This window comes from Mobula hypostoma, chromosome 14 (assembly GCF_963921235.1).
Source record: "Mobula hypostoma chromosome 14, sMobHyp1.1, whole genome shotgun sequence".
NCBI lineage: Eukaryota > Metazoa > Chordata > Chondrichthyes > Myliobatiformes > Myliobatidae > Mobula > Mobula hypostoma.
In genome coordinates, this window is record NC_086110.1 from 55,780,426 (window position 1) to 55,802,917 (window position 22,492).

The window sequence follows — 22,492 nt, forward strand, 5'->3', positions numbered from 1 at the left end:
AGGGGAAGAAGCTGTTGCTGAATTATTGAGTGCGTGCCTTCAGGCTTCTGTACCTCCTTCCTGATGGCAGCAATGAGAACAGGGCATGTCTTGGGTGATGGGTGTCCTGAATATTGGACACTGGCTTTTTGAGGTAAACTCTTTGAAGATGTCTTCATTACTAAGGACGTTATTGTTCTTTAAAGCTTAAAGAACAAAATGAATTTCATCTATCATCTTTTATTTGTACTCCTTCCCCTCTCCCAACTTCTTATTCCGGCTTCTTTCCCCTTCCTTAGCAGTCCTGATGAAGGGTCTCAGCCCAAAATATTAATTCTTTACTCATCTCCAGACATGCCGCCTGATCTGTTGAGTTCCTCAAGCATTTTGTGTGTGTGACTAAGGAATGAGAAGTAACAACATTGAAAAACACAATAATTTTTTTTTTTGAGTACAAGGAAAGCAAAAGGAAAGTTTAAAAAACAGCAGATGCTGGAAATCTAAAAGTAAAAAGAAACAGAAGATGCCGGAAACACTCAGCAAGCCAGGTAACTTCCAAATCAAAGCTCCATTATCAGAACCAGGAAAGGGAGGTACACCAAAGCTCTATTAATCCACTGCATTTAGGACATTAGTGGGGCTGAACCAGCAGATTTTCTGCACTATTGTATGTTATTTCCATAAATACTCCAACACACTATCCTCTTTTTTTAAGATGCTGCACAGCAGAAGAATATATTTTGCAGTGAAACTGTTAAGTTTAAAGGGTTCATGGGGAAACAAGTCTGTGGTAAGTTTAAAGGGAGTGAAGGGCACAGCGCTAGAGAAATTTCAAGATAGCAGAAAATCTAATTAAACATAAGAAAATCTGTGGATGCTGGACAGAGTCTCGTCATCTTCAGAAGTTTTCGGATGACTCTGCCATAGTTGGATGCATCAGCAAGGGAGATGAGGCTGAGTACAGGGCTACGGTAGGAAACTTTATCACATGGTGTGAGCAGAATTATCTGCAGCTTAATGTGAAAAAGACTAAGGAACTGGTGGTAGACCTGAGGAGAGCTAAGGTACCGGTGATCGAGAGGGTCAGTGTGGACATGGTGGAGGATTACAAATACCTGGGGATACGAATTGACAATAAACTGGACTGGTCTAAGAACACTGAGGCCGTCTACAAGAAGGGTCAGAGCCGTCTCTATTTCCTGAGGAGACTGAGGTCCTTTAACATCTGCCGGACGATGCTGAGGATGTTCTACGAGTCTGTGGTGGCCAGTGCTATCATGTTTGCTGTTGTGTGCTGGGGCAGCAGGCTGAGGGTAGCAGACACCAACAGAATCAACAAACTCATTTGTAAGGCCAGTGATGTTGTGGGGATGGAACTGGACTCTCTCACGGTGGTGTCTGAAAAGAGGATGCTGTCTAAGTTGCATGCCATCTTGGACAATGTCTCCCATCCACTACATAATGTACTGGGTGGGCACAGGAGTACATTCAGCCAGAGACTCATTCCTCCGATATGCAGCACAGAGCGTCATAGGAAGTCATTCCTGCCTGTGGCCATCAAACTTTACAACTCCTCCCTTGGAGGGTCAGACACCCTGAGCCAATAGGCTGGTCCTGGACTTATTTCATAATTTACTGGCATAATTTACATATTACTATTTAACTATTTATGGTTCTATTACTATTTATTATTTATGGTGCAACTGTAACGAAAACCAATTTCCCCCGGGATCAATAAAGTATGACTATGACTAAATCCAAAGCAACATACCCAAATCATCAACTGTTTGTTCATTTTCATAGATGCTGCCTAACCTGCTGAGCTCCTGCAGCATTTTGTGTCTGTTGCTTAGCAAATAGAACTAGGTGAGTTCCAAAGGAGCATGGGAATCCTATACTGGTGAGTTTCAAAGGAGCGCATAATCTGAAATCTTGGTGAATGAGATATCAAGAAGTGGGATGCCCAACCTGTGAAAGGAACTGTGGAAGCAAGGCCCTGGTGTGTGAAAGAGAGCACAGAATCCAGGACCCCGGCATGTAAAAACGTGGGTAGGATCCGGGGTACTAGTGTGTGAAAAGGGATTGTGGGAAATGGGCCCCTAGTCTATGAAAGGTAGAGAAGGACAGGGGCAGTGGTGTGTAACAGTGTGGGAAATATCTTGTGAGCCAGATCGTCAAACATCAGGATTTCAAAATATTCAGATACTAGACTGTGAAGTCAGGTCCAGTTTGTTGTTACATGCACAACTGCACTGAAGTACAAATATAATGAAAAACGTAGGCACGTAGATTAAGACAAGAGAACAGAGTGGTTGCAAGGATATACAGGAGAAAAGGAACATCTGAACAGCACAAGGCCGAGGACTCTAGAAGTACGAGTCACATTCTCAGGTTAAGGGAAAGGCCACTTAGGACTGGGGGAGGAGGGAGAAATCAGAGAAATCATTCAACGGGTGGTGAATCCGCAGAATTGTTATCCCAGAGTCACATGGACTCTCTGCTATTGGTGGCTTCCTATCTGAGATCACAAGTTTTCCTAAAGTTGTGGAGATTAAGGAAAACTGGTGGTGGGGCAGGACGTCTTAAATAAAAACAGTAACAGATCTGTAAATGCTCAGCAGCTCAGGTCACGTGTGGGAAGATAAACAGATTTAATGTTTCAGGGCAGGAAAATGGTGCTGAGGTAGAAGATTGCTCTTTTCTGTTGGTGGGACAGTTTCAAAGGGCTGAATAACCTACTCTGGCCGCGATATCCCTTATCTACAATATATCATTCTTTAGCTCTACGTGTAACCAGAGACATATTTACAAACTGCAGAAAATAAATTGCAATTTAAAGACATGCCGATCACCAACATTGCTGCCTTTGGATCAATGTAAAAGGCGAATACCTGAATTTAACCAATCCTGAAGAAGGCTCTTCGCAGACGCGCGCTAACTGACCAATCCACTGTAGCTCTGTGTTATACCCGTAGGTTACTGGCGGAGCCCGATAATTCGGATATTCACCAATCAGAGAAAAGAATTTTCCGACTATCAACCAATGAACAAGGATCTAGGGGGTGGGGTGCTTCGTTGAGGGTGTAGCGCGCAGGCGCATTGGCTTTCACGTACGAGACAACATGGCAGCAAACGGGGAAGCATGAGTTATCTCATTCAAAGGCAGCAAAATGGCTAGCAACAATATGAAGGTGAGGAAAGTCGGCTGTTGCAGTGTCGTGCTGGAGAAAATATCTATCACCTAGTGCGGGATTGAAAACAACCTGGGTGGGGAAATGGGAAGAGTTTTATCTCCTTTCAGGATGATTGAAAAATTCCATGAGGTCGACGCTTAGGCCCTGGGGTGTTTTCTGGGGCCTGACTCTGAACACGGTACGGTGCATATTGGAAAGAAGGAATGTCCCTTCTTCCAAGCTGTCACTACCACTTAAAACATTCTTCGTTCCCGTCGGCTGGCATCTTGGTTTTGGTTGCGTTCCAAAATGTTCAGCTTATCAAGAAAACATTAGAAGATATAAGGTGTGGGGGAGGGGTTCCTGCCTGCTGGTGATGATTCATTCCAGCATGGACTGTTTTTACTGCAGATTATCCCGCTTCCTAACGTGTTTAACCGGGTAAATTGTGATCGAACGCTAGATCGGAAGAGGGTTAATTTTGTTCAGTAAGATCCATGCGTGTTTCATGGGGATGAATGGTCAAAATGGATTCCGATATACATTTTTCGATGAGAGGCTTTGCGTGCTGTACGATCAAAATATTTTGATTAAGTACTCGAATATATTGGTGGTCGATTCTTTTTTTTGGCCACACTAGCGTTAATTCTGTTTGACAGTTTCACCCTCAGTTGGTTACTATGTTGGAACATTTAAACAATGGTGTTGATTTCTAATGTATTAAGGTATTTTTCCAAGAGAAAGTAAATCAGTGGAAGTTTATTAGCGACTGCTAATTCAACTCTATAAATGTGAAATATCTTGTAATGAGCATATTCAAAATTTATAACTAAATGCTAGGTTAGAAAAGCATAGACGCTGGGGCAAAGTGTTGTCCCTGATAACTTGTTACTTTTTAAAAGGACTTTTATGTTGTACTTTTTTTTCTTGATTCAGCATTTTCATAAAAAAAGATATTCTGAAATTTACCTTTTGGAATGTTGAGTTATGCAGACGTTAGAATCTGTACACATATTAAAAGTCTATTACACAGAAAAGTGCTTCAGTTCTGGAGGTGAAAATCTGATGGAGAGAAAATCAGGTGATCAGTACATTAGTTTAGATTGCAGCACTCCACTGGCTGTAAAATAACATAACTTTGACTCTACAATAAAATTAATATTTTTATCTGCAAAGAAAGATGTTTGAAATCCTTTTGTGCAAGTGGTGATGAATGCAAGGTCATTTTTTAATCTTAAATTTGTAGTCACCAGATATTAAATTTATGATACCAAAGAGCAAAGGTCATAGAATGGAGGGCCATACGGGAGGCTGTGCTATTATGTGTCCAGTGTAAATCAGTGACCAATGTGTAACATTGCATACAACAGAGGCATTATAGAAATGTATAAGCCTATTTAAAAAAAAGTGACTAATAATTATAATTCCCAGTATTTATTTGTCAGTTGATTGACATCTAGCTCAGATGTTTTGTGGCCCCATGAAAGAAAGTTGCTAAACCATTTTGCCATTCATTCATAATGATTCAAAATGTTACTGATTTTTCTTCAGCCATAAAAGTAATTTTCAAATCGATGTTTTAAGTTTTAAAATAGTTTTATTCCACTTTATTTAGCCCAGTTCTTTTCTACTAGAAACAAAGGGCACCAACTCCACAGTGGCATTATTTTCAGAAGCAAGAGAGTGTCATGACCAGAAATCCTTGCACTACTGGTGCCAAGAAAAAATGCTATGTTTTCATTTTAACATTGCAAAATATTCCCGCCAAAATGGTTTTGTTTTAAACAATCGGAATATGTAACAGAAAATGAAGATTGGTTTTAAATTTATACAGGTGATTCTCTTCCCCTCCCCCCCAACTGTGATTAATAGACTGATTCTATTGTTTTATTTTTTCGTATGTTAATCAGTGGCAGATAACTATCTTTATCTGGCATTTCCTTTCCACTGCCTATAAATCTATGGACTATTATCTATAGGCTTTGTCCAATGTCTAGGACAATGAAAATAAAACATCATTCAACTAAAGCTTGGGAAGACTGAACAAGATGATTTTGGTTCTTCACTATTTCCTGTCCCCAGTGTCAACTGAACTCCAGTTCCTGATCATTGATCCCATTCCTTTTCCAGCATACTTCAGGACTGAAACTAGTTGTTTTTAACAGACCTGTCCATACAATCACCAAAACTATCTTCTGTAAAGTTGCCTGAGACTTGCTGTTATCCAAGCTGACTTGTTCAGACACTTACTCCTCTCTGCTTGACAACTCCAATGCAGTTCTGTTGTATATCTTGAGGTAATAAAGAGATGAGTGTTAGTGCAGAAAAGTGGTGCATAGCACAGGAGATTGAAGGACCAAATGTGTTATTTCTACTATTTCTTGTATTTTTGTGTTCATCTAACTTGGATCAAGCCTAGACTGTATGTTCACTTACATCAGTTCTTGGTTTTAAAAAAATCTCCATTTTAATGTGACTCTTCTTGTCCTTCTCTATCCTTCAATCTCCTCCAGTCTCCTATATTTAATGTTTCTCATTCTGTTCTCTTGGGCATTCTATATTTTATTTGCTTCACAATGACTGATATGGAATTCAAGGCCCTGGAAATCCTTCATTACATTCCTCTGCCTCTTTGCCTTTTACTCCTTAGTTTCTTTTTAAATTTTATTTTTGGCCAAACTCTTTATCATGTGCTTGTTCTTGCAGTCAGATGCTGTGTTGGTCGATAACATTTCTCCTGAGTGTCAATGTTAGGCGTGTTTTATCCTTGTAATGTGTTGTAACCTAAGGCTCATGCACTTTTCAAGCCAATATCATACCATGAGTTAAAGCTATTTTGTGTGCGTGTTGGGGGAGAGAAGGTCAAGAGCATTGGCATTTAATGCTGGATGTTCAAAGTGTGAATTTTTGTTTTTAATTTGGGGTAGGTGGTGGCAAATGAAGTCAATGAACAGCATGGTTAGGAAAGTGTTCTGCCTCCATTTACAATTTAAAAAGTCACATTTTCAAGTCATTGCATCCTTAAAACGCAAGGTTAATATTTCAGAATGTAGGTTCATTATCTGAACAGGACTGGGGTTTGTATACAGAACTGTGGTATAGAGCTGATATTTTTCCCGTTACTGGATTAAAATAATTTTTGCAATCACCATTTAATCTACTTATCTATTTCACCAGTGTTAGATTTTGAATCTTGCTGCTGCTTTGATAACCTAATACAAATGCAATTCATGACAACATTACACTGTAAAAGCTGCTTAAGGATTCTTTGACACTTAAGCTTGTTTTTTTTTATTCACTGAATATTTTTGTCTTTAACTCTTGGGAAGATTACTCAAATTTATCATGCTTCTGAGTGTGTTTTCTGTCCAAATGTCTAATTACTGTATCCCAGGACTGAAAATAATAGGCTACCATAGTTTTGTTCAAAATTTCACTTCAGGTTTTGCACAAGGTTATTTCTTTTGGCTAAAGTTAAAGTGTATATGTAAATCAGCCTTAATTGACCTTAAAATTAAAAACCAGAAGATGCTGCCAATACTCAGTGAACCAGGCAGCAGTTTTTTTTTTGGAAAGAGAAATTGTCAAACCATTCAGCCTGATAACCTGCTCTCAGAACTAGGAACGATTAGAAAATTTGTTTTAAATTGCAGATTAGGAGGAGGAATGGTTGAGGAATAGGGATGTTGGAGATCAAGAGAGATTGGATGATACAAATTGGGGTGGTGTGTGCTGAAAACATCTGATTTAAGGCTTGTTGAAGTTGATCTGGATGGATGGAGATGAAGAAGGCAGAATGAGAAAGAAAACATCGCTGGAACTGAGGTACAAAACACTGGGTGTCTGCTGCAGTCAAAGATAGAAATACTCGACAGCCCATTCACACTTCTTCCACTTTAATGTACTGCACTTTGGACCTCTTTGCAAAGCACCTCCAGGTGATCTTAACTGTCAGTTCAACTGTGACTGCAGTTTCCTTTCCTACTCCCATTTTGAAAGTTCAATGTAAGAGAAACATCTCATCTCCTAACTAGTCATGTTACAACTCTCAAAAATCAACATTTAATTCAACAATTTGGGTGGCACAGCTTCTAGAGCTGTTTCCTCAGAGTGCCGTAGATCTTGACCTTTCGTATTACTTGTGTGGATTTTGCACATTCTCCTTTTTATTGTGTGGGTTTCTTCTGATGCTGTGGTTTTGGCTTGAGTCCCAAAGTTCTGCAGGTTGGTAGGTTAAATGGCCACTGTGAATTGCCGGTAGTGGCGAATGTTGGCTGGAATGTTAGAATTGGGAAAGGTTGGGATTATTCCCACTGGTACCTAGGCCAGGTAGCTGACTTGAAAGAAGTTTCAAAAGTGAAAATTAGGGCAGAGGTGTCCAAAACAAGAGCTATAAAGTTTAAGGTCAGAAGAAAGAAATTTAAAGGAGATCTAAGATGGACATTTTTCACACACAGGGTGGTGGTACAGGTAATTGTCAAAGCATTCATGGGTCTTGGATAGATTTGTGTCTGTGGGCAGATGGGATCATCTTGGATCCGCATGATGGAGGACAGACGAGTGGAAAAGATCCATTTCTCTGCTGTGCACTGCTTTGATTCCTTATGTGTACGTGAGTGACATAATCTGGGAGATAAGAATGTGGGGGGGAGGGTATAATGGGTTAGGAGTGAATTCATTTAAAGAAAATGGGTACTTGGTGGTCAGCACAAAATTAGCTTTTTCTGACTAATCTCTTCAGGTTTATTTCAAAATGGAACACTTCTGAAGAAAGGTCATAACATCTGTTTATATCCCTTCACGGATGCTGCCTGACTTGATGGGCATCTTTGCACTTACGAATTTTAGCATCTGCAATCGTCTTGTATCTCATCGTCCTATTATTGTTTTTGTTTTATCCTCGTTCATCTCTCTGTTTACAACTCTTACAGATGGATTGGCTGTAATTAACAATTCTGTACTGTCCTCGGCCAAAATCACTATCATTGTTAAGTATCCCAGTTCCAGCTAAGTTCTATGTGGTGCTACAAGAAACTTTGATTGGCGTTTAAATAATTGGCAAGGATTGGAAATACTTTAAATAATGGGCTAAGGAAGAAAACTGTTTAAGAGATATAACAATAGCATTTATAACATTGAAAAACTTTGACCTTTAGTTTCAAAATAATAGAGATTAAAAGTGCATGCCAATCACACTTAAGTGAGGTAGAAGGTGCAATTCGGTACTAAAATGGGAACCTAGTTTTATTTGGAAGTACATGAATAGTTGATTGTAAAAGAGAACTCATTTAGTTAAACTAATGCTAATTTTGGACTTTGATACATTTGGTATCATGGTTGATAAGCTGCAGGAATTCTGGATCTATTGAAATCTTATCATTAAGGTGAGGAATTTAAGTAGATAAAATAGAATTTAAAGCAAATTTCAATAATGACCGTGCATTTTTTGGTTTATCAGAAAAGCTTGTCTAGTTCAAGAGTGCTCTTCAAGAAAGGCAATGTCATTATAGCTTAGGCTGGTCTCCAGAGTCACCAATGCATCACCTTGTCAAGAACAAGTGGGCATCGATGCTAAATACTGACATTGTTTAGAATAGCTACATCCAATAACTAAGTTAAACTCATGAGCAAATACCTTTTTTTAAGAACTATAAAATGTCCAGATTGAGACAATTTGGCACATTATTGAGAAGAGCTATGAAATACGCTGTCTTGTAATTTCCTCTTGGTGTTTAATTTGCTATTGAAAGGTCCTTTTTGAATCTGTTTCATGGAATCATTTTGTCATTAATTCTACCTTGAGTTGTTTGTGATTTTAAATACTTCTATTATGAAATCTCCTTTTGGCCTTTCTGTTCCCAGAAGAACAGTCCCAGCTTCTCTTATAACTTGTATCTAGTACTCTTAGAACATGGGGAAAGTGCAGCACAGAACAGGCTATTCAGCCTGTTCGTGTGACTTGTTGAATATACCTGCTTCTACCATTTCCCCTGGCACTGAGTTCTGGAATATAGAACTTACTACAAAGAAAAAAATTGCCTTATAAATCTTGTTTAGACTTTTTTCCCCTCTCATTTTAAACCCATGTCCTAGAGAATTTGACATTTTCACCCTGGAGAAAAATATTACCTTGCTTATGCCTTTCATAAATTATATGCTTCCATTAACCTCTGATATGTCAGAGAAAACAATCCAGGTTTATCCAACTCCCTCATAGTTATATTCTCTAATCTAGGCAATGTCCTGGTAAACCTTTATGCATCCTAATGTTATGGTGACCAAAACTTCACACAATACTCCAAATGTGGGCCACCTAAAGTGTACAGCTGCAACAAGACTTGCCAACTTTTTTTTTAAACTTAATGCCCAAGGTAAGCATGTTGTACAATTCTCTATGCAATTGTGTTGCCATTCCATGGTGCCTCCATACATCAATGATCCTAAGCGTTTTACCATTTACTACATACATTACTCTTGCATTTATTTTTTAAAATGCAACATCTCACATATCCAGACTAAACTCCAGTTGCAAATTTTCTCCTGATTTCTAAAGGATCTATATCCAACTGCATCCTTTGACAGCCTTCCTTGCCATCTATATCGAATGCAATCCATGGTGCAATGTTTTTGGATATATGTCAAGACCTCAAAACGTTAGGTATTTAGCAGAACATTGTTGGAAGTAATGTCTTCAAGTGTTCAGAATAATTAACTTGCTTTTTGTAAGTCAGTTATACAACCTGGGATTTCATGCTGCCTTTTACAGCCATGTTGATGTCTGCTGTATTCAAAAGTTATACCTGATGTTCCTTTCTTCATGGGCCTTTAATTTGTATAATTTAGTTGATCTTATCTCTTAATATATAATTTTTAAAACATCTATTAAATTTAATCTGCTATGCAACTGCAATTTTATGTCCAGCTCCTGAACTCTGAGCTCTTACTGAATGATACTTTTAATAATGCCAATATCTGCGGGGAGGAGGGGTTAGGTACATGGTTATGTGTTCAGCTCCTTTCTTCCCTCAGCCAATTGTGTATTCACTCAGCTCACCAAGGTCATGGATTTCAATTATTCAAACAAGTTAGTGTAATAACTCTCTGGTACAGTACACATTTTCCTTTGGCTACTTTAACTACCAGTTGACGTTATTTTTGGTTGAGCTTAAGTGTCAGTATTTACTGTTGTAAATTGCTGTCAACATTTCTTATTTAGTTTTGCAATGTCAACTGTCACAGTGGTTGTGAGCGAGTTGCTGAAGTCTTTCTACTTTCATGTAGTCTTCCATGAAGTCTTTCATGTTTACACATGAGCCATCTTCTGACAATGTGCTAAAGCCCAGTTAGCTAACAAGAGTAGTAGGGAAGTGGTGTTAAGTAAATTGAAGGGATTAAAGGCAGATAAATCCCCAGGGCCAGTTGGTCTGCATCCCAGAGTGCTTAAGGAAGTAGCCCAAGAAATAGTGGATGCATTAGTGATAATTTTTCAAAACTCTTTAGATACTGGACTAGTTCTTGAGGATTGGAGGGTGACTAATGGAACCACGCTTTTTAAAAAAGGAGGGAGAGAGAAACCGGGGAATTGTAGACCGGTTAGCCTAACATCGGTGGTGGGGAAAATGCTAGAGTCAGTTATCAAAGATGTGATAACAGCACATTTGGAAAGCGGTGAAATCATCGGACAAAGTCAGCATGGATTTGTGAAAGGAAACTCATGCCTGACGAATCTCATAGAATTTTTTGAGGATGTAACTAGTAGAGTGGATAGGGGAGACCCAGTTGATGTGGTATATTTGGATTTTCAAAAGGCTTTTGACAAGGTCCCACACAGGAGATTAGTGTGCAAACTTAAAGCACACGGTATTGGGGGTATGGTATTGATGTGGATGGAGAATTGGTTGGCAGACAGGAAGCAAAGAGTGGGAATAAACGGGACCTTTTCAGGATGCAGGCCCTGACTAGTGGGGTACCACAAGGTTCAGTGCTGAGACTCCAGTTGTTTACAATTAATGACTTAGATGAGGGAATTAAATGCAGCATCTCCAAGTTTGCGGATGACACGAAGCTGGGTGGCAGTGTTAGCTGTGAGGAGGATGCAGGGTGACTTGGATAGGTTAGGTGAGTGGGCAGATTCATGGCAGATGCAATTTAATGTGGATAAATGTGAGGTTATCCACTTTGGTGGCAAAAACAGGAAAACAGATTATTATCTGAATGGTGGCCGATTAGGAAAAGGGGAGGTGCAACGAGACCTGAGTGTCATTATACACCAGTCATTGAAAGTGGCCATGCAGGTACAGCAGGCAGTGAAAGAGGCGAATGGTATGCTGGCATTCATAGCAAGTGGATTCGAGTGCAGGGAGGTAGTACTGCAGTTGTACAAGGCCGTGGTGAGACCACACCTGGAGTATTGTGTGCAGTTTTGGTCCCCTAATCTGAGGAAAGACATTCTTGCCATAGAGGGAGTACAAAGAAGGTTCACCAGATTGATTCCTGGGATGGCAGGACTTTCATATGATGAAAGACTGGATCGACTAGGCTTATACTCGCTGGAATTTAGAAGATTGACGGGGGGATCTGATTGAAACGTATAAAATTCTAAAGGGATTGGACAGGCTAGATGCAGGAAGATTGTTCCCGATGTTGGGGAAGTCCAGAACGAGGGGTCACAGTTTAAGGATAAAGGAGAAGCCTTTTAGGACCGAGATGAGGAAAAACTTCTTCACACAGAGAGTGGTGAGTCTGTGGAATTCTCTGCCACAGGAAACAGTTGAGGCTAGTTCATTGGCTATATTTAAGAGGGAGTTAGATATGGCCCTTGTGGCTAAAGGGATCGGGGGTACGGAGAGAAGGCAGTTAAAGGGTTCTGAGTTGGATGATCAGCCATGGTCATACTTAATGGTGGTGCAGGCTCGAAGGGCCGAATGGCCTACTCCTGCACCTATTTTCTATGTTTCTATGTAAGTCAGGTGTATATTTTTATGAAATATTTGCTGTGCTGGCCTGGCTTGGTACTTTATACACATGAGGATAACTTCCCTAGTAAGCATCTTCAAGAAAGTGAAGAATTTCAGGTTCTTGCATTGTTTTGTCCTCAAAGAGCAGGTTTGATACTTTAATAACTTAATGGCAACTGTTGCATATGGAAATAATATGGTTTTGGAGTTATAGGGTATTAATTTTATACCCTCTTTTACTTCCTTTACAATTTATCAATGTGATAAAAGTTGTGGATGGCAGTTTGAATGCAATTTTTGTAGTAATTTGGCAATAATAATATATTGCTCCTATATTAATATGTCATCTTCTGTGACAAAATGTGATTTGGAGTATGAGAGAGGAACTGTATTCAGGGTTATAGTGATTCAGTTGCCATTGAAAAATAGAAAATAGTAGTTGTAAAATTTGAACACCTAAGACTGTTCAGATTCAATGAACTGTACAATTTAAATGTTATGTTTACATTTAGTTTCTCCTGTTTGCATCAGGGAGAAGAATTTGGGTATTGAGTCATTCTTACCTGTTCTTTGCCTAACTCTTATCACCAGAAAAATTCCACTTTGCATTGTTAGTTTTGTTATAGTATGTGGAGTTGAAATGAATTAGTATGGGTAATATGTATATAAAAATATGCCATTTTTGAACTAAATATTTTATTGATAGTTAAAATTGTAGACAATTGTACAAGACTGTTAGTAAAGGTCAGGGCTGTTATGGTACTTTTGTGAATGAGGATTAGTGAAGTGCTTTTCTCATGTTTTCTGCTCTTGGCTTAACTTCATTCTAATTATTCAGCATGTTTTTTCCATTTCACACAAAAGATCAATCTCCGAAGAAAGTGCGCAAATGATTTTGCTCTGGTTTGGAGAGTGTGAATAATCACATTAAACATGACTTTTCCTATCCTCTGATTTTATTTTTGGCAAATGAACTTTGGAAAATAGATCACAAAGAAATTTGTATTGCTTTGATTAATTAAATATATGATGGGTGGGAAATGCATGTTGCCAAACACAGTTAATTCATGAAATGCAAATGTACTTTTGCACGAAGTAATTCATGAACAAATCATAGAATTTCAAATTAGTTCATTTATATTACTTTTGAATCATAAGATCCCAAATAACTATTGCTCTTCCTATTGGCTGATACCAATAGTGCTTTAGAACAAGTGTATAATTTGAGTTGTATTGAAGCATGGAACTTTTCTAAGGCAATAAATGGATCCACATTAAATGCTTGGATCATTCTCATCTCAAAGAGATACTTTAAAAATAGAAGATAGATTAGCATGCCATCCGCTGAAGGCTAAATATAACAGTTACATCAGAACTTTGTGACCCAGTATACATTTAAATCAATGTGTGGTTAATTTTTTTAATTTGCGTACTTGCATTCAAACTGCTTAAGGGTTCAACATAAATCACAGTATTGGCTATAGCTTGCCTCTAGCATTTTCTGTCAGTTATCTGACTAAACTGTGATCTTACTGCTGAATAATAGTTTGACATTTGGAGCTTTTGGGAAGGGGAGTGGAGTTGCATCTTTCTAGGTTGGCCTCAAACAGATTTGTTCAGAGATTAGAATTTTTTTAAAGTGTTGAAGTATATGCTCAAAGTTGGATGTAAATAAACAATACTTTAATTTCATGTACAGGAGCAGTAATTTATAATAAACAGACACTGTTTATTTATCTATAGGAAGAGGTACAGTCGACATTTCGGGCCGAGACCCTTCATCAGGACTAACAAAGAAGAGCTAGTGAGAGATTTGAAAGTGGGAGGGGGAGTGGGAGATCCAAAATGATAGGAGAAGACAGGAGGGGAAGGGATGGAGCCAAGAGCTGGACAGTTGATTGGCAAGAGGGATATGAGAGGATCATGGAACGGGAGGCCGAGGGAGATAGAAATGGGGGGAAGCCCAGAGGGTGGGCAATAATGGATGGGGTACGAGGGGGAGGTGGGGTTAGAGAAGTCAATGTTCATGCCATCAGGTTGGAGGATACCCAGACGGAATATAAGGTGTTGTTCCTCCAACCTGAGTGTGGCTTCATCTTTACAGTAGAGGAGGCCATGGATTTCATCTTTACAGTAGAAGCATACAACACCTTATATTCCGAATCGTCGACTGTACCTCTTCCTGGAGATGCTGCCTGGCCTGCTGCGTTCACCAGCAACTTTTATGTGTTGCTTGAAATTCCAGCATCTGCAGATTTCCTCGTGTTTGCACTGTTAATTCATACACTATTTTTCAAAAAATTGTCGTGAAGTTGGTATCCTCATTTTGTGTAATTGGAATAAGAGTAGACATTAGCAAATTGGTAAATTATTGTCACATGTATTGAGTGGAAAAAATTGTTCTGTATGCCTTTCATGCCGGTCATTTCATTATAGCATTGTATTGAGGTAGTATGAGGGAAAACAATAACAATGCAAAATCAAGTGTTAGAGGAAGTACAGTGCAAGCAGACAATGAAGTTCAAGGCCATAATGAGGTAGATTGTGAGGTTGACTCCATCTTGTATTAATATTCTAAAAAGGGGAATAGACACTTTCCTCGAGCCTTGTGTTCTGTGCTTTCAGGCATTGTATATATGGCGTGGGTGGGGTTTTTTCATTATGTCGGCTGCTTTACCAAGGCAATAAGAAATGTGGACAAGGTCCGTGGGGGGAAGCTGGTTTATGTGATAAGCTGAGCAGTGTTCATATCTCTGCAGTAACTTAAGGTTTCGGGGAGGGTAGTTGTTATACCAAACTGTTATCTATTCTGATAAAATGCTTTCTAGGGAGAGTGCCAAACGGGAAGAGCCAGTTTTCTTTAGCCTCTTGAAGAAGCGGAGGCATTGGTGATCAATGTGATAAGACCAGACAGGCTATTAGTGATGTTCACACCTTATGCAAGAAACACAACATTGTTATAGAAGGTGATTTTTAACTTTCTACATAATGACTTGGACTCCTACTGTAAAAGGACTAGATGAGAGAGAGTTCATCATATGTGTTCAGAAAAGTTTCCTTAATCAGTACGTAGTAATCCCAACGAGTGAGAATGCGATACTGGATCTTCTTTTAGGGAATGAAACAACAGATGACTGAAGTTTGCGTAGGGATATACTTTGCATCTTGAGACCATAATGTCATTAGTTTTAAATTAAATATGCAAAAAGATAGGTCTAGTCCACGGGTTGAGATTCTAAATTGGAGTAAGGCCATGAGTTCGATGTCAATTCAGAACTCTGGTGGCAGAGGGAAAGAAGCTGTCCTGAATCATTGTATGTCTGTCTTCTGGCTCCTGGATCTCCTCCCTGAAGGTGGTAATGAGAAGAGGGCATGTCCTGGGTGATGGATGCCGTCTTTTTGAGGCATTGCTAATATACCATAAGTACTTCAATTTTTTTCTAAATTTGCCTTATTAAATTCACTTCAATAAAGATTCTCTTTGAATTAATTTCTCTTCAACCATCATTCAGACTTTTTATGGTGAAGATGTTAACACGAGTTTTAGATCAAAATTGTCATTGTTACTCAGTGAACCATATTAGAATACAATAGATGTAAACAATCAGGGGAAAATTCCAAACCATCTAGTTATTTTGCTAGAGAACAAACAAATGCATTGTGATAGGAAATGCATTTCATTGTGTATTTTTTTGCTTGTATTTAAATTATGTTAAATTGTTTCACGTGCAGTATAAAATCTTTGTAATTCGATAATTTACTGTTTAATGTGTGGTATTGAGATTTAGAAAATCCAAACTTGGCTTTCACTGCTGAACTGATTCATTCTCTTGTGCATGCTCTTGTTTGTTTTCTCTGCTTCTGAGCCAAGAGCGTAATCTAGGCTGGCATGTAAGTATTGCAGATGCAGGATTTTTTAATGATTCATTTGGATTGCACTATCACACATACTGATGATAAGGAATACTCAGTCACTTAGCTGGAAATTAAGCCCTCTACAAAAAGTTCTAAAATTTAAAATGTAAGGCTGATGGTGAAGATGGTGCATGATTCCAAAAACCTATCAACCTCCAAGGCTAGATGTCAAGCTACTGTCCCATTCCACTGCTTGCTATTGTTCAATACGAGCGTTCATGGACGATCTTGCCCTTTTGGGTCCCAGCACGGAGGCAGTGGAAAATGTACTATCTAGACTCAAGGAGCTAATGGATTGGGGAAGAATGAATTTCAAGACCAAGAAGTCAAGGAGCCTTGTTCTTGGGAGAGGAAAGCTGGCTGACTTTCATTTCACCCTTTGTGGAGAGGAGATTCCATCCATTCAGGACCAACCAGTTAAGAGCCTTGGGCTATGGTACACAGAGGAGCTGAGAGACACCAAGAGGGTTCAGGAGACAGGAGAACAGATCAGCAGAGGTTTGATGTCTGTTGACAAGTGTGGCTTGCCTGGCAAGTTGAAGTTGTGGTGCTTGCAGTACAGACTGATGCCACGGATAATGTGGCCGCTAACTGTCTATGGAGTGGCAATGTCCCATGTTGAGGCAATGGAACGGAAAATCAACAAGTATGTGAAGAAGTGGCTTGGAGTACCGAGCAGCCTCACCAATGTTGCAATCCACAGTAGCCAGACAAAGCTTACCATCCCAGTGCAATCTCTTGTTGAGGAGATCAGGGTAGCCAAGGTAAGATCATTCTTGATGCTTCGAGACTCAAAAGAGCCTGTCATCAAGAACACCCAGCCAGATGTGAGATCAGGCAGGAAGTGGTCAGCCCATGTAGCAGTTGATGAGGCAGAGTCTAGATTGAAGCACAAGGAGACGGTTGGGGCTATCCAGCTAGGCCTCCAGGGACTTGGATGGACAACCCACAAGTGGTGGTTATCTTCTACAGGTAAGGAGCGCCGTGAGCTTGTAACACAGGAAATACAAGAGGTAGAAGAGGAGAAGAGGTTAACTAAAACAGCTGGCCTGGCCAAACAAGGGGCTTGGACCCGGTGGGAAAGTGTTGAACAACGACATCTATCTTGGAATGTTCTGTGGCAGATGGAACCGCTCCGCATTTCTTTTCTATGCAGAGCAGCGTATGATCTGCTCCCAACACCTGCCAACCTCAGCACCTGGTATGAACATAAGACAGACAGGTGTGCTGCTTGTGGCGAGAAGGGAACACTTCAACATATCTTGAGTGCATACAGAGTCAATCTTTCCAGCGGCATGTACACTTGGAGACATAACAACGTTCTCAAAGTTGTAACAGAAGCGGTTGAGCAGAGAGTACTGCAGCACAACTTATCTCATGCCCCATGCTGCACAGAACATCGCATATCATTTGTGAAAGAAGGCTCCAAGTCAAGGGTGTACAGCACAGGCTCACGATCAAGCATACTTTCTTCAGCCAATGATTGATGTGTCAAGGCTGACCTGGACAGGAAAGACAGTTTCCCAGAGCAAATAGCTTTCACAACATTGCGTCCAGATATTGTATGGTCGGACACCAGTAGAGAAGTGGTTATTGGTGAACTCACAGTCCCCTGGGAAGACAACATTGATGAAGCCCATGAGTGCAAGTTAACCAAGTATGCAGAATTAAGATCAGAGTGCAGAGGCAGAGGGTGGAAGGTCTCATGCTATCCATTTGAAGCAGGCTGCCGTGGGTTTATTGCATTCACTCTCCAGAAGTGGCTGCGTGACCTTGGCTTCACTAGAAGAGAGATCAAGTCAACCAGCAGGGCTATAGCTGAGGCAGCAGAGAAAGGATCAGCATGGGTGTGGACCAAGTACGTCCAGAGGGGCAGATAGTCAGACAGTGTATACATATCTTGCAAACCCTTCAGTAGTTGCATGGACACTTGAAGAGCAGACTATCTGTTGGATGGAAGTGACCAACAACTCTGATAGAGGCAGTTCCCAAGTTTTTAAGCTCACCAGTGGGAGGTGATGTTTAGCACTGCTGGCCCACCACCTCGAGGGAGTCTTGATCATAAGTGGGCCGAAACTCCTGAAGCCAGGTGGCAGATCAACTGATGATCCCACTGGTGATAGCACAGGACAGTTAACATCTTAGTCCACGTGTATTTTGTAACTCAAGAAGTTAGTTCAACAGCAGGTACTTTCAGACATTAAAATCATTAATATGTGACCAAACTGACATCATGTTCAAAGCTGAAGTAAATTTATTATTTAAAAACATGTATGTCACCATATCGCACTCAGATCCTTTATCTTGTGGGCACACACAGTGGGTTTCCTCTGGGTGCTCCAGTTTCTTCCCACAATCCAAAGACCTACGGGTTAGTAGATTAATTGGTCATTGTAAATTGTTCATGATTATGCTCTGTTAAACTGAGGATTTCTGGGCAGCATGGCTGAAAGGATCTGTTTCGCGCTGAATCTCAATAAATAAACAGTAAATCTGAGACTACGTCCACATGACGCCGGTTTCAAGTAAAACCGACAGACGTCCACACTAAGCGTTTTTCAAAATATCTCCGTCCACATTAGACGGATATTTGGGCGAATCTCCTACTGGGCACGTGCAGGACACACAGAAAACAAGTGAAGAGGAAACGGTATACTTGGTGCGCGTTTGTCCAGTTACAGAGTAGAAAAACTTAAAAGGACTTGCTCTTGGCTCTCATGCAGGAGGACTTAAAACTTAAAAAAAACAAATACTGGAGCGTATGGAGGCAACCGACAGGGAGTTCACGGACAGTATGATCCAGCTGACGACGAACATTGAAAAACGGACTAACTTGCATTAATAAAGCACCTTGTTAAATGTATAAAATGTCTGCATTGGTGTTATCTTGTATTTCCATACAATGTTACATTAGGCTGTTGCTATTGTCAGAGAAATACTTGCATAAGTAGGTGAACCACCTTCATACAAGCAAGGACAGGAAACAGGGCAAAGTGAGTATACTTATTTATTCAGTAAGCTATAGGTCAAAGTATTTGGTGAGTACATTTCTAACCCTTCTGGCTTCAGTCTCGTTGCCATCTGTTCTGAAATTGTTAGGTGGTTGCGTTCAAGAAAACAACGAAATGCCGTGTTGCGGCTATCTGTTCCAGCACGTCATGACAGCGTTTTTAAATAGTCAAAAAAGCTCACTTTACAATTTAACTCTCAGGCCATTCACACCGACTGCCCGTTATAACAGCTTGCACAGTACCAAGCAGAAACAGAAAAAACGTTGTGGTGTTGTCATGACAGTGTTTTTAAATCTCTCCGGTTACCCCGTACACACTACAATGGATATTAGGCGTTTTCAGATTTATTCACTCTGGAGATCGTTTCTGAAAATCTCCGTTTTCGGGGGATGAAAATGCCGTTTCAGTGTGGACAGAAGGTCAAAACGAAGAGAAAAAGTTTCGTTTTCAAAATTATCTGGCGTAGTGTGGAGATACCCTAAGGAATACAATAGAATCAATGAGAGACCGCACCCAACAGCACAGACAAACAGCCAATGAAGAAGAGACAAACTGTAAATACAAAAGAGAGAACATAAATAACAACATAACATAAACATTAAATACTGAGAACGTAGTCCTTGAATGTGGGTCCATAGGCTGTGGGAACTGTTCAGTGATGGGGTGAATGAAGTTATCCCCATAGGTTCAAGAGCCTATATCTATTATGAAATTGTGGGAAACTGGTCTAGAATTTAAGTTCACAAAAGTAGGAAAGTTCCAATCCAGCCAATTATCACCCCATCATTCCACTCTCAATCATCAGCCATCTGAAGAATGCAGGAATCATCCCTCAAAATATAGTCCTGCTGTCCTAGGGATCAGTCAGATGAATCCTTACTGCATCACCCTCGAGCCCAACATTACCTGGAGTGAGTTGGTAGAAGGTTGGTTTCTGTGACAGTGGGGATCTCAACAGGAAGCAGTGATGCATCATCTATTTATTCTGCACTTCTGGCTGAGTTTGCCTCTGAGTGCTTCAGCCTTTTTGGCACTCCTATGTTTGAAATGTAAGGGAGTGTTCTAGGAGCTGCTGCTTCTTATTGGCTGTTTAAATTGTCCATTATTATTCACAAGCAAATGTGATAGGACTACAGAGATTTGATCGGAATCACTGACATGAGACTGCTTGGCTGTTGTATCCCAGTTAGCATGCAGGATTCTTGTACTGCAGCTTCAAAAAGCAAAAACCTTGACATGTTTAGGTATTCCTCTGCACTATCAGGAATGATCACTGGCTTGTAAGAATTGTTTGTGGGAAAGAATATGGTACTCTGTGGTCATCAGTGTTTCCGCTAGGAGGAAAGGTTTATTTCTATCTGTGTCCTCAATGTTGTACAACTCAGATCACCTCTTATTCTCTACTAGTGAGAGTGCATATTTCTGCTGCAGCTGATGATCCACAAGGTCTCATGGTTGCCCAGTTTTGAGTAACCAGAGGCTATCCCATTTATCATGCAAGTCATGCTCATTGCACAATTGGAAGTTGTCAGTGTTAAAAATGTGAGTTGATCTCCACGAGGGCAATGCAATGGTCACTTCTAATGCTGTTGTGGACATGTGCATCAGGCACAGGTAACTTGGTGATTACAAGGTCGAGTAGGTTTATTTATCTTGATGCACTTCCTGGTGTGTATGTGTTCAGAATTTTGTTTGGTTTGTATGATGGTGCTATAAGGGCATACAAGCCTCTTTCTCTAGGTTCTTGTCCTCCTCTACCCCCAGTATAAAATAAAAGTTTTGAATACATATCAGTGTGATCTCATTTTAGATTGGTTAAGCTGGCCGGTTGTGTAGTGGCATCCATACCAGACTTCGAGGTGAGTGGTCCTGGGTTTGAATCCAGCCGGCTCCTTGCACGCTTTCTTTCCCTGCTGAGTTGAGCATCAAGCTGGCAATTTGATCTTGTAAAAAAAACACAAAAATGATAAAGATATGGGAAAGTTGCCCACCGATGTGCCACAAGGCACAATAAGGAACATTAGATTAGTTGTTCTATAGTAATCATGCAAGTCCCACATGATTTTTGCCAACTGATTATGAGAAAAACACAATTGAAGCTAACTGCTGGACAGGCATATTCATTTATAATTGTCATCACTTGTGAGTTTCAGTTGTGAACTTGGAGAGCTAAGGCTAATTGCAGTGCATCTGACTCCGTCAGCGCAGACTGGCTGTTCAATCTGCAGTGCTCCTGATTCATTTTATTTATTTATTGAGTATAGCACAGAATGGGCCCTTCCGGCCCTTTGAGCCAGGCTATCCAGAAACCCCTGATTTAACTCTAGCCTATTCACAGGACAATTTACAATAACCAATTAACCTACCAACTGGTACATCTTTGGACCACGTGAGGAAACCCATGTGGTCACGGGGAGAACGTACAAACATCTTGCAGACAGCAGTGAGATTTGAACTTGAGTTGCTGTTACTGTAAAGCATTGTGGTAACTATTACCATGCTGCCTTATTAGTGGCCAGGTGGAAACATGAATTAGTTAGAGGAAAGAATATTATGAATGAATGGAAATAATTGCCGGGGGGGGGGGCGTCAGCTTTGGTCAAAATGGTGCGTACAAAGCTGCTTTGGTTGACATCTGGATAGATCGTGAAACCAATTTTTTTTTGTTACTACTTTCATGACTTTTACATTTGTTTCTCGTCTTGAATATAATTCTGGAACTGTTGGAGCCTGTATTTTGCTGTTTGGAGATCGTTTGGGTGCTTCAATGCTCTGCAGTCTCCGAGAAGATTCTGGAAGGTAGTGTGAATGAACCTTGTGGCGAGAAGGCCACAGGATGGCCTGTGAGTTGATGTTTGACCCCATTTCTCCGATTATAGCTTCTGTTGTTAATTGATTAAAATGATGAGGGCGACATCAAGGTGAGTGTGTAAGTTTGGAGATAGTTTGGGTGTTCCTGTACGAGGATTCCGAGAGGCAGAGGCCGTGTGCACGAACCTTGTAGCAGGCAGGCTGCGGGACAGGCGCAGGCCATTTTGCCAATTAAAGCGACGAGGGAGATTGAAGCTTCCAAATGTGTGCAACTGCCTGTCTTTTTGATCAGTGGCTCTGTACTGGAGAAGGAGAAGCCAGCCGCACCCAGAGAGTGTGCCCAGTTTTTTTGTGTGATTGGATATGGACTTTGGACGATAGACTCCTAGCTTTTATATTCTGTGTTTTTTCGCCCAATCGTGTTTTTTTATGCTGGGAGGGGGATTTTGGCTGTCAGTGTATTTCGGTCGCTTTGGTTTTTTTTTGTGCCCGGAGGAGTATTTTGAGTTCAATGTGCCTGGCCCATTTTGTATTTTTGTGTGGGAGGAGGGATTTAGAGGGTTGATGTGCCTGATCTGTTTTGCTCGGTTTTGTGTGGGGGGGGCGGGGGTATTTGGGGGTTGATGTGCCTGTTCAGATTTTGTTC

General features: G+C 40.4%; 1 protein-coding gene across 1 annotated transcript in view; it reads left to right on the forward strand.

The window, feature by feature from the left end:
• The first annotated feature begins 3,066 nt into the window (after positions 1 to 3,066).
• The window catches only part of usp10 (ubiquitin specific peptidase 10), a 71,435-nt gene continuing 52,009 nt past the window's right edge, over positions 3,067 to 22,492 (forward strand). Inside the window, exon 1 of the mRNA XM_063067168.1 lies at positions 3,067 to 3,170. Coding sequence (XP_062923238.1) covers positions 3,150 to 3,170 — 21 coding nt within the window. The 5' untranslated portion in view covers positions 3,067 to 3,149. The remainder of the gene's footprint in view (positions 3,171 to 22,492) is intronic.